The sequence below is a fragment of the Oculina patagonica genome, chromosome 4 (assembly GCF_052425735.1).
Source record: "Oculina patagonica isolate OP01 chromosome 4, crgOcupat, whole genome shotgun sequence".
NCBI lineage: Eukaryota > Metazoa > Cnidaria > Anthozoa > Scleractinia > Oculinidae > Oculina > Oculina patagonica.
This window is the reverse complement of record NC_135761.1, coordinates 54,699,696-54,712,623: the sequence shown is the minus strand read 5'-3', so window position 1 is coordinate 54,712,623 and position 12,928 is coordinate 54,699,696. Positions and strand designations below refer to the sequence as shown.

General features: G+C 37.9%; 1 protein-coding gene across 2 annotated transcripts; it reads right to left on the bottom strand.

Moving 5' to 3' along the window:
- Window positions 1–2,778: 2,778 nt before the first annotated feature.
- Window positions 2,779–6,643, bottom strand: LOC144650705 (L-rhamnose-binding lectin CSL3-like). Of its 2 annotated transcripts, none has more exons than XM_078510441.1 (5): window positions 6,548–6,643; window positions 6,383–6,466; window positions 5,327–5,589; window positions 3,676–3,972; window positions 2,779–2,992 (listed from the first exon to the last, which is right to left on the bottom strand). In XM_078510441.1, the coding sequence occupies exons 2-5, from the start codon at window positions 6,441–6,443 to the stop codon at window positions 2,969–2,971; spliced, it is 645 nt and encodes a 214-aa protein (XP_078366567.1). In that variant the 5' UTR covers window positions 6,444–6,466; window positions 6,548–6,643; the 3' UTR covers window positions 2,779–2,968. The 2 variants fall into 2 exon arrangements, with proteins under 2 accessions (XP_078366567.1, XP_078366566.1); XM_078510440.1 differs by having other exon boundaries at window positions 6,557–6,627.
- Window positions 6,644–12,928: the final 6,285 nt, after the last annotated feature.

Below are 12,928 nucleotides of genomic sequence, written 5' to 3'. Positions count from 1 at the left end.
GGATATTGCAAAGGTTTGCGCGGGTCACAATAAAGACATGACTGACACCGGAAACCGCGCAAGAAAAACCTCTGGCACCCAGGGTATTCTCGGTACTTCTTTGCAAGTACAATAATACGGCCTTCATTATGCTAGCGTGAGACCCATATTTAGTGGAAACCTGCTTATCATCCGAAGAATCGTGAATATTTATGACCTCGTCGCGGGTCAGTGAACACTTTGTGAAGGAAAGCTAATTAAAATAATCAAAATAAAGGACGTTTTTTAACAAACCACGGTCATAGGACAATTGCAAATCAATGAAAGTATGACAAACAACAAAATAATACAATTTTCTTGCTTTTGACTAGAAAAAATACGAAATGTGCCGTAGAAGAAAGCGGCGTTATTTTACGGTGGAATCCGCCATAACTTCGATATTGCGTGAAGTGCGCGGAGAATTGCATCATGGGATACTATTCGAACGTCGTCTGTCCAGTAGCGAAACTCGGAAATTGGGGCATTGGTTCGGACTAGGGTTTTTAGGCCGAGAAGGGATTAAGTGGCCAAAGCAGCAGATTCCAGACCTGCCCAAAGATGATTGCGAACTCACGAGGAAAAAAGTTCCCAAGTTGGTGCAAGAAAACAGCCTACAGTCTCCCTTATGACGTCATTCCTCCCTTTACAAGCTCCTGACGGCTGTTGAACGGTTGCTTCGATACAAGAATCAGTTACGCCGCCAATCTGGAGAGGTGAAGGTGGAAACCAGACGAATGACGAAATTGGTCAAGAGACAAGCTTTCCCTAAAAAGTTGGCGGTTCGATTCTTCTAAGGATGTCACATATGACTCTATCTCCTCTTTCCGTTTTACGAAGACTGATGAAACAAGCATAGGCGTACGAGCACCTTCGGACCTGGGGGGGGGGGGGGGGGGCGAAGACTAATTGCCCGAAAAAAAATGACATGCTTTGAAAGCCGAATAACGAGGCATTTAAAATGGACAACGAAACATGCATTGAAATAGCTGTGTACAAACCTCAACTTGCCTGCTTCAAGGAAATATTTTATTTATCCACTCCTGAGTTCAGCAAAAATTAACGTTATTTTGGGCAGCCAATTTACATTGTTTTTCCCTCACTTGAAAGATATGTAAAAGCGTGTCAGGGGTAAATGGGTTAAAACATTTCGTCAATTTTTAAGCTAGTGCTTAGAACTTAACATTTGGGCCAAAGCGCTAGCTTCATCACATTTGTAACAGCTTTGTTTCAAGTCCTACACTGGATCCAACGCGCGCAAACGCTCGAGCTATGAAGAATTCTAACTTCTGGTCTCCCTCGCCAATTTCCTTTTCACTTCAAAATGGTTGCAACTGAATCAAGCTGAGGGGTCAAAATCGAACGTGATTATAGCAATTTGCGAGAGGAAAAGAAAACATATACGAATGAGAAATCAGTTAGACTTTTGAACCACCAAGTTATACATGTATTTCCAATTATTTTTTTCTGTTGATGTAATTCGTTTTGAACGTAATGTTGAGATTTGTCCGCTAATTTTTTATTTTTTTCTCAGGCTTGTTGCCCGAATTTCCCCCCCCCCCTCCCCCCGGCCTCGTTCGCCTATGTACGGAAAGATCTAAACCTTGCCGACAAAGAATCTATCGAAACTGCGTCCAGAAGGTATTAACATCAAGAAATTTTCTGTCATAAAATCAGGCTCAGCAATTCAGTACAGTTTGTTACCTTGCATCAGTGTCCTGTATATTTCTTCAGCGGATTTGATCCATGCAGTGGTTAGCTTCGTTTTAACACAATCATTTGCTAAAGTTATTGTATTCTTGATGTTGATGGCCGCAGATTCATCCGCAAACAACAGAAACAAGCAAACTGGACTTGCATAAGGAATATTATTCACAATTATTCCTGGTCTCTTCGTACACCTTTTTCGTTTTCCACAATTTCACGGAATATAGATGACTTTTGAGGCCATCGTGCGAGAAATATTTCGGTAAGAAAGTTCTCTGTCGCTCCTCGCGATTTCATTCAGCCTACACAGTGAACACCGCGCAACAAATTTCCCCGCGTTTTCATAACATCACTTCGTTTAGATCAAATTGAAACGTGCACATCATCCAGTCGATAGAGGATAACGTCAATTGCTCGTTTTACGGTTACGAAAAATGCGACCAGCGACCAATAAAATTAAAATTTAACTGTGTAGCGATCGAACGAGAGCCACATTTTTTTTGCGTTAAGGCGCATCGAGGTTTCGATACACTCACACATGAAAAAAGACAAACAAAATAGAGCAGTTGGATAATAAACCTCTCAGATGTTTTGCTATGTAGTGTCGCTTTCACATAATTCTACCCGTTGTCCACATTTTGTCTTGCCCTGCGAGCTTTATTTGTTTATTTGTGTGCTGTTTGTAATTTCCTTACTTTTCTTTAGCAACGGGCGGGCAACCTCGTCCCCAGGTCTTATCCGTGCGTACGGGCGTAGGTGACCCCCAAAATTTCTCGGTTCGATTGATTACCATTTGCCTACTTATGGATGCTCCGCTCGCGTGCGCCTTCGGCGCACGCGAGAGCTCTGCTATTATGAATTGAATAGCTTGTGAATGGGTTAGTTATGTGGGACCAGTACACATGTGTTGATGTACTTTGAGAAAATTTGGAGTACCAGACCGCAATGATGTTCCTATCAGGCTTGCAAACTCGCTGGTGGCCTGTGGTGGGAGGATGTGGCCAATCACAGTTACGTATTTATTCAACACAACATCAATAACAATGAAACAATGAATTCCCATTTCATTTTTATTTCCCATTTCAAGATCTACATTGCAGTTCTCCAAATTCCCTCGTTTGCCTTTTCTTTCATTCCCAATACTTTTTTATTTCCCATTTCTAGCTCTACGTAACAGTTTTCCAAATGCCCTTGTTTGTCTTTTCTTTCATCACCGTGTCAACGAATCCCCAGTTGACTTTGTCGCTCACTTTCGGCAACGGTACTGAACCTGCAAGAACAATCAGAAGATGCAATTTAGCTTGAGGCAACAGAAGCGCTTCTTACAATTCGTCCATTTGCGGTTGTTCAACTTGTTTTCCGTGAAAACGGCAATAAAAAAAAAACTTAAAATATGTCTGTAGATACAGAGTTTGCCTTTTTGTAATATCTTTAATCTTTAGTATAGTAATCCCTATTAAGTAGGTTTTAGATTGATATAAAGAAGCGACTTCTTTTCCAAGGTACCCTTTCTTAAGAAAACGTTTTTTAGTGAGGTGAATACTTTCTTACTTTTTTTTTCACTGAGTTTCATCCGCTTGGTGGTATTCATGTTTAGGTAATTAATGAAAATCACTTAAGATAAATTTTGCCCAAGTTTAAGTGTCGAGTCATCCACTTGAAAATTTTCCTAATATTTTGACTCTGTTATACCTGGCTCTTGTCAAATTCAGTTGTTGTTGTTTTTGATTCACTGACGTACAGAGGTAAAAGACTTCATGTAATCTATAAACCAGTTATCGCTGTGCTCTTAACGTTTTTTATAGAATGTACAAATCCATCGGTTAATACTTCTTCCGAAATTGAAGTTGAAGACATTTTGTTTGCCATTTTATAAAAGGCCATTCTAGGCAAGTGATATATACAAAGATACCGGGTTTGTTTTGTAACGTTAATTAACCCAAATTCACTAACCTCTAAATATTTCTTGGTAAGGAAACAAGGATCGCCAAACTTGTGATTGTTGGCATACAAAATGCAGCTTTGTTTGCCTTGACAGTCGTTCTTCACAACATCCAAAGATTTTTCGGCTTGGCAGTTAGCCAATAACGAGAAGAAACCACAGACATGGTCTCCCTTCAAACGGCCGTACATTGCGTACTCGACATCAATCTTGCGATTGCCGGGACATTGCATTAACTGATGACCTCCTTCACATACGCGAACCTTTTGCAACATATTTTCTTTGGCCTTTACGCACTGGTAAGATACCTGTTGGTTCAGAAAATTACAGCTGTAAAGCATACATGAAGTAAATTTGTAAAGAGATATAATGGAGCTTTGACCTTTATTAGAATTTAATAAGCTGGCGTCACTTTTGCCTAAGCAGAGGTAGACACCAATGATTTTTCAGGTTTCAGGTACAACATTTATACCTTCAGGGGTGCCTCAAGTCCAAAAAGTTAAGCGGCTCCGGATAACATCACAGATACCTTATACCCTATATCATATTGAAGGTGATAAAAATAGTTACAGAAAGATCAAATAATTTTCTATTTTGTTTAATCCACTGATAAATTTTTTGTGGCTCCTCTAAGCAAACGTATACATATAAAGCCTCTCAGACGCTCTAACTGGAAGGAATTTTAAAATTTCGGTGATCTGTCACTTTCTTTCAATTAAGGGTGCTAAAAATAACTTTGTTGGGGTTTTCTAGTAAAAAATGTAACATTGTGTAAATTGAGCGTAAAAAACTGGAGTGGTCGTACGTCGGGAGATAAAGCTGTCCGCAGGTTGCTCAAAATTTTTCAAAGAGTTGCTCAAAATGTCTCAAAACGTGGCTCAAAAATTGCTCAAAAATAATCCAAAACCTTGCTTTTTTGAGAATCTTTCTCCAAATAATGATATACTAGTTTCCCTTTGCTGGTAGGATTTCTAAGCATTTTCATGTAATGTCACTGCAACAGAAGTGTCTAAATAACATTTTAATGCCGAATTTTGTTGATTATTCTTTAATTCTTTAACTGAGAAATATCGCGAAGATATCAATGGCGTTATGTTTGTTGAGGAGTTTGTAATATTTTAATGCTGAATGAGCCAAAAGTTGAAACATCTTCAGATCTTCCTCGGAAATTTTTGGCAAACTTCTTTTCGGTAAAGTTCGAAAACTGTTCGGAGACGTTCCTATTGGCTTAGAACCACACTCGCACAATCTTCGGTCTAGAAATTGCTTAGCATGCAAAAAGTTGCTCGAAAGAAACAAATTGATCGAAGGGAAAAACGTTGCTCAAAATATGAAAAGTTGCAACTTATAGAACGCCCTAAGAGATATCCTAACAACCTACTCAAACCTCACTTCTAGCTAAATTTCCCTCACTCTAATTCAACGACACTATTGAGTTGACATCTTTTTTTGTGTGAAAATTCATAATAATTACAATTTGGTATTTCCAGCTGCAAACTTATACTCTTTAGGAAAACATACCCAAATGCACTATTGACTCAAAATTTCAATATTTTGGCTTTACGGACTTTGTTTGGTGGAAAGGTTTTCTTCGAGAGTCGTTCAAAGAGTTGAAGATATTTACCTTATAGCACTTGTTTAATAGTTCTTATTTGGACATACCGTCAAATACTTTTTGATTAACGGACATGGCTCGCCGTACTCGCCGTTATTTGCATAGACAGTGCATGATGGGAAGCCTTCACATTCCTGCCTGGTGGTATCCAAGGCATTTTCTGACTTGCAGTTAGTGACTGAGTCGTTTTCCATAAACCACGTCTTGCACACTCCTGTCTGGGACCTTCCATAGTCCGCTTCAACGATATGAAGCGTCTGGTGTTCCTCGCAGCTAAGTTTGCGGTTATCGTTTTCACAAACTGTAACGTCTAGAAGAAAAGAAGTTTTCGGACAATGGATGACAAGTTTATAAAGCGTTGCTCTTTGGCTTCTCAAATGACGATTAATTTGGAAGCGAGATCTTAGAGGACTCTTCTCTTCCCTCATAAATCAGTCTTAGTTTTCTTTTAAGTTCGATTTTTCTGTACACACCTGACCACATACCCCCCCTCTTCTAGTAAACAATAAACGTCAGTTCTAAGTACGAGGTCGAGGTTTCAGTTCAAGTTTCCAGAAATATTCTACGTTGCCCGATAATGTTTACTCCAATTCGTGGCTCAATAAAAGTAAGAGTTAGCCTATCTGTCTTTCAAGAAATTGTTTTCTTGTTTTCGCCACTGCAACATTTTTGTAAAATCCGTTGAAAATAGCGACGGCTTCCAAGTTTTTCTCGCCAAAATTACTCGTGTTTTTCTACTTTTGGTAAATGTCTGTACACGTAGCCATACCCTTTCTAGAATCTAAAGGTCTTTAAATCAATAATAACTGTAGCAAGGGTACGAAACTGAAGTACATGGAGCAATGCCAAGGCAGATATCTCCAGAAAAACCGGTGATGAACGATGCAAATATCTGAAGCCCAATAAATCATTTTGTGACAACTCTTTTGTCGCCTTAATATTTCTATCTTTAAGTCGTTTAAGATCCCATCTAATATAAAGTGAAATAGGTAAGGGACTTTATATATTTTGATAAAAGATGTCTAGTCTCTTTTAGAAAAAGCCACAGCCTCCTCTATTTAAAGTAAACTACAATTTTTCATCTTTCGACAAATTCAACTTACCAAAGCAGTGAATCTCACTCAGAACAAGAGTAAAGACGAACGCTATCAAAATTGACCTCATTCTGATTGATGTCGCTTTAAAAGCTGAAATATAGGAGAGAAACAAACGTTTAAGGTAATACATGATTATCAAAACCGCTCAACAAAGCTAAAATTAGATTTTACCTTACTTACTCGATCTAGTGATCAGAATTAGATGCTAGCACAAAGATGCTTCCGCGATTGATGTGCACTCGACACTGAAGTGCTAGCTTTGTAGGGTGTAACTTATTATATATCCACGTAAGAGAAACCTGCCGCTCTTTTAATTATTGACAGGTTTTAATTAAACAAAAATTTAAATCATCCCTGAAGGCATTCACTATTTGCACCATTATTTCAAACAACTTATTGGGACCAGTACTCGTCTCTTGATGCTTTTTGAGAACATTTGTTAACTATCGTAGCAAACAGAATAACGAAAAAATTCTTTAAACTCGGAAAACTCAAGTTGCGTGCAGGAGCTACACTGACCTCCTGTGGGAGTGTCATTGTTTGTTCATGTAAGTTGCAAAACATTCCTAAAACCCTCCGAATGGTCGCGTAGAAAAATTTAATGCGTGGGTTTGTTTTTCCAATTTGAAATGAATCTTTTCAACCAGTGAAAAGGAGGATTTTTACTAATTGCGACAAGCTAATACGGCTTTATTGTTAAGAAACTTTCTTTACCTGATGTAGCAAACAGAATACCAAAGAATTCTTCAAACTCCGAAACATGCAAGTTTCGTGCATTTTTCTGGAATAGTCACTGGTGAGGGGGTGTCAATAGCGAAGGTCGCGAGGTCTTAAAATAGAATGGAACTGAAAATAACCCCCACGAGGCTCAGAAAACATCAGCGTGTTCTGAGTGAAATACAAGGAATTTAGGCGAAGTTTTCGTTTTCTGAAAGTGTTTTAGGAACACCGGCTGGTTTAAAAAGTGTTTAAGGAAAATCGTCCGCCAATTCGGTTTGTCTGAGTCTTGTCTCAGTCGTGACGTCACTCGCGCGCTTCGCTTTTACATAACGTTGTCCGCCCCATCCTGAAATAATATTTACACCTATGATGATTTTTATAATTCACCCTAAAGAAGATGATTTTTATCAATTGTTCAGATGTTTTTACCGACGAGATCTCGTTCCTTTGTTTGACTTTCTTAATTGTAAATTAATAAATCGACGATTTTTTTAACCCAATGCGGAGTTAGAAATCGAAATGCAATCATCCTGCCCCCGTTCTTTTACACAAATGCATAAAACATCAGTTTTGTAAGCCGTTATTATTATATTGATCCAGTACATTCAAACAACGCCAAGTCTGAAGCAATGTACAATTTTTGAAACGTGTGTTGCGCAAGCTTTCAGAAATATGTACAATAAGAAGTAGGAAAAAGAGCATTAGGGCCTGTTTACATGATTCGGGAATCCGTAACGAGTTCATTCCATCCCGTTATATTTCCCTGTATCTGTTTACATGATACCGAGACGAAAGTCAAGTCATTCCCGAATGACATCATTCCGGTTTTTATTCCAGAATGAAATTTTCGTTCTGGAATGACTTTTCATTCTGGCATCTTAACCGAATATCGTTCAGGATGACTCTCTCCGCTCGGCCACTTCCGCCACGTTGTTCACTGTGCCATGGCTCTTGTCATTGCTCGTTGCGTCGGCCATTCACACATGCCGCAGTCCTCTCTCCCACCAAGTAGGAAAAAGAACCTTAGATAGAGTGCATAATACGGGGAGAGTATGAATGCGGGTCGGTGGACATGTTAATTAGATCAAAAGGGTAAGTATTAATTAAATCAATAGTTGAATGCATAAACAAGTTTAATTTTAGCTGCCGTAAACACATTAGCGGAGGCGGTATCGTGAATCGCAATAGACTTTGAAACGGTCAGCCATGTGGGACCAGTACACGTGTCTTGATGTATTTTGACAAATGTTTTTCAGCTTGTACAGCAAAAATGAATAACAAGAAATTCTACAAACTCAGTTGGGTGCGGTTTCTGGACTAACCTCCCGTGAGGGCGGTATTCTTTTTTATGTAAATTGCAAAACGTTCTCTACCCCCGCAAACGATCGTGTAGATCATACTAATGATGAATTTTTAATCCTTCCTGAATATGAGGATTTCTAATAATTGGAAAGTATCTTGACTTTCCTGTCAATCAATTTAATTTCAACTTTCTGCACTCAATTTCAACTTTTTGCACTGTTTGGGATTAATTGACGTGCTCTCAGCTAATGAGCATGCAGAAATTTTTGTATGTATATTATTAATTGTGAAACGGTCAGTCTAGACTTGGCTACAAGTCCAGCTCACCACCAAAGCGAAAACGAGAAGAGAACGAATTTTAGAAAGACTACGGTCAGGTGGTACCAGTACACGTGGGTCTTGATGTATTTTAAGACACATTTTTCAACTTGTGCAGCAAACATGAATAACGAGAAATTCTTCAAACTCAGTTGGGTGCAGTTTCTGGACTAACCTCCTGTGTGGGAAGTATTCTTTTTTATGTAAATTGCAAAACGTTTTCTACCTCCGCAAACGATCGTTTAGATCATACTAATGATGAATTTTTAATCCTTCCTAAATAGGAGAATTTCTAATAATTGGAAAGTAACTTGTAAACACGAACAGCCGCATTTTTATTAGACCTAATATAACACTTGTTTAGAGTTTATGAAACGGTTTTAAAAACAAAAAGCCAAAAACGCTTGGCGTTATATAGTTTACGTAACAAATGTGCTATTAAAAGGTTGATACTATTAGTTTACAAGAAAAATATCAGGGAATTACTATGCACGATAATAAGTACACGTATATTGTCGCCGACGTTGTCTTTCTTTGAATGAGGGACGTGGTGGTCTCTTTCTGAAAGTTTCAAGAAACCAAAAACTCCAAGGACGAGAAGAGCTTACTAGAGAAGCCCGAAGTATACACGTTTTGAATTCTTAGCCAATGTAAAATTCAAATACATCTTCGAAAAATTTAAATGTAGTTAAAGCGAATTATTTGAAATAAGAGTGTGCTGTAAGATGAGTAATTAGCGTCATTATTCCAAAGATATATTGTAATTTTCGATCTAGTAACAACTATATTATACTTGTAAGTTTTTTTTTTCTTGTATATGTATATTGTATATTTTCCTTGTATATTTATACGTTATATTTGTGTATTTTTTTTTTCTATTGAAATGGATAAAAAAAAATACACGTTTTGCGACCAAAATACGTTAAAGAACGTTAGATAGAATGCAGAATAGAGAAGAGCAGGGAGAGTATGAATACGGGTCGGCGGGCATGTAAATTAGATCAAAACCGTTAGTGTAAGTTGAATCAATAGTTGAATGCATAAAGATGTTTGAATTTAGCTGCCATTAACACATTAGCGGAGGCGGTATCATAAATCGCAATAGATTGTGAAACGGTCAGTCTAGACCTGCGAGCTCACCACCAAACCGGAAACGAGGAGCGAGCGAGTTCTAGAAAGTCTACGGTCAGTCATGTGGGACCAGTACACGTGTCTTGATGTATTTTGAGAAACGTTTTTCAACTGGTGATGTAATCATGAATAACTCAGAAATTCTTCAAACTCAGTTGGGTGCAGTTTCTGGACTAACCCTCTGTGAGGACGGTATTCTTTTTTGAAGTAAATTGAAAAACGTTCTCTACCCCCGCAACGATGGTTCGAAAGGTTTTTTACCCCCGCAAACGTTCGAATAGATAATACTAATGATGAATTTTTTATTCTTCTTGAATAGGAGGATTTCTACTCACTGGGAAGTATTTTTAATAAACGAACAGCCCTATTTTTGTTAGATCTAGTATGACACTTGTTGAGAGTTTATAGAACGGCTTAAAAAACAAAAAGCCAAAAAAGCTCGACGTTATAATATTTACGTAACAAATGTGTTATTTCAAAGGTTGTCGCTGGGCGTGTTTATTAGATCAAAAGCGTAAGTATTGGTTAAATCAATAGTTGAATGCATAAACAAGTTTAATTTTAGCTGCTGTGAACACAAGCGGAGGTGGTATCATGAATCGTATTAAAACATTCCCAAAATCCTCCGAATGGTCGCGTAGCAAATTTTATGCGTAGGTTTCTTTTCCACTTTGAAATGAATCTTTTCAACAACAAACTTTCTTGATTTGGAGTGAACACGGCTTTCCAGTTGAGAAACATTCTTTAACTAATGTAGCAAATAGAATACCGAAAACTTCTTCAAACTCCGCAACATGCAAGTTTCGTGTATTTTCTGGACTAGTCGCCTATGTGGGCGACATTGTTTGTCGATGGAAATTACATAACGTTGTACGCGCTACCAAATTATCCCGAGATGATATTCACAGCAATGATGATTTTTATAATTCACCCAAAAGAAGATGATTTTTATCAGTTGTTTGTAAGCATCTTTATACCGACGAGATCTCGTTTTTTGTTTGATTTTCTTCATTGTAAATCAATAAATCGACAATTTTTAACCAAATGCGGGGTTAGTAAGCGAAACGCAATCATCCTACCCCCCGTTGATTTCCAGAAATGCATAAAACATCAGGTTTTTTAGCCGTTACTATTATGTTGATCCGGTACATCATACAAACAACGCAAAACCTGAAGCAATCTATCATCCTTTAAAGGTGTCTTCTGCAAGTTTACAGAAATATGTACCAGCAATAAATGACAAGTAGAAAAAGAACATAAGACAGAGTGCAGATTAGAGAACAGCAGGGAGAGTAGGAATACGGGTCGGCGGACATGTAAATTAGATCAAAAATAGTTGAATGCATGAAGAAGTTTAAGTTGCCTTGAACACATTAGCGGAGGTGGTATCGTGAATCGTAATAGATTGTGAAACGGTCAGACATGTTGGAATAGTACATGCCTCTTGATGTATTTTAAGAAACGTTTTTCAACTGGTGCAGCAAAAATGAATAGCGAGAAATTCTTCAAACTGGGTGAAGTTTCTGGATTGACCTCCCATGAGGGCGGTATTCTTTTTTGACGTAAATTACAAAACGTTTTCTACCCCCGCAAAAGATCGTGTAGATCATACACATGATGAATTTTTTAATCCTCCCTGAATAGGAGGATTTTAACCAATTATAAAGTATTTTTTTATAAAAGACCAACCCTTTTTAGGCGAGTGATATTAGACCTAGTCAGATAACACTTGTTGCGAGTTTATGAAACGACTTCAAAAAGAAAATTCCCAAAAAAAGGTTGTCGCTATATTATTCATAACAATCGTGTCATTTTACAAGTTGAAAGTATTAGCATACGAGTAAAACATCAAGGAATTAGTATGCATGACAATATTTAAGAACGCGTTTGCTCTCGCACAGGTTGTATTTCTTCGAAGAAGGGGACGTGGTGCCCTCTTTCCGAAGACTTCAGGAATCCGAAGACTCTGAGTAAGAGAACAACTTATAAGAAATTACCCGTGTTCGGGACTCGTTGAAAGTTTTTATTTTGTGGCAAAAAAAGATAAACAACAAAACATCCTACATGAAAATCACACGTATCAAAACTGTAGAGCACTTCGATATCAACATCGGACAAATGACAGCTGTCATTTGAGAAAAACTTCAGGGAATTAGTATGGACGACAATATTAAATTACACGTATTGTCTCGCATACGTTGTCTTTCTTTGAAGGAGGGGACGTAGTGTCCTATTACCGAAGGCTTCAGGAATCCAAAACGTCTGAGTAAGAGAACAACTTATAAGAAGGTGCCCGCGTTCATTATACTTTTGCATGGCTTGTAAAATTTGTCGAGGCTAAGTTTGTGAAGAGAATGGTGAAATGTATTTTTCTCGGTGGAAAGGAAATTATTTTTTTGGAAAAATTAAATATATTAAATATTCGATCAACATTTTCTGTGTTTCTTGATGTTTGATTGCTAATAAGCTGCGATCATTAGTATTTTTGATATACGAATATTAATAAGGTAGAAAAACTATTGTTATTCGCCTTTTTAGGAGCGTTCTCCGTTTGTGCGGAACAGGGGGGAAAGCAACTTCCCATACATTCGCTTATATGAAATCTGAGCGATGCTCTCACAACTTGCAAAGCAATCATCGGTGCGGTAGTCAGCAGATGTCTCTAAGGCGCATGAGCAGCTCCTTTCTTTGTGAACTTGCCAAAACAATAACAACATGGGACCAGTGGAAGAGTTCGATTATTTTTTTTAATATAGTAGTGAAAAAAAGGTTTTCTAAGTATTGTCTTTAAAGCAGCGAAAATTTCTACGGAAAGGTTCTTGGTGTCAATATGTGGTGTTTGTTATGAAATGAAACGATCACGGAAATGGTAATGAAAACGTGGCGATCAAATATTCCCGTGCCGGCCGGAGCTATTGTTCTTGTACTATTGTTGCGAGGTTGTTTGTTGACTTGGTTGTTCTTTGTTTTACCTCATTTACAATCCCCATGTGGGCCAGTTGAAAATCGTGGTACAATCATTTGCATTTCAGCACTAAAAAGTAGCACGACATCACAAAATTCTGCGTTCTTATAAGTACA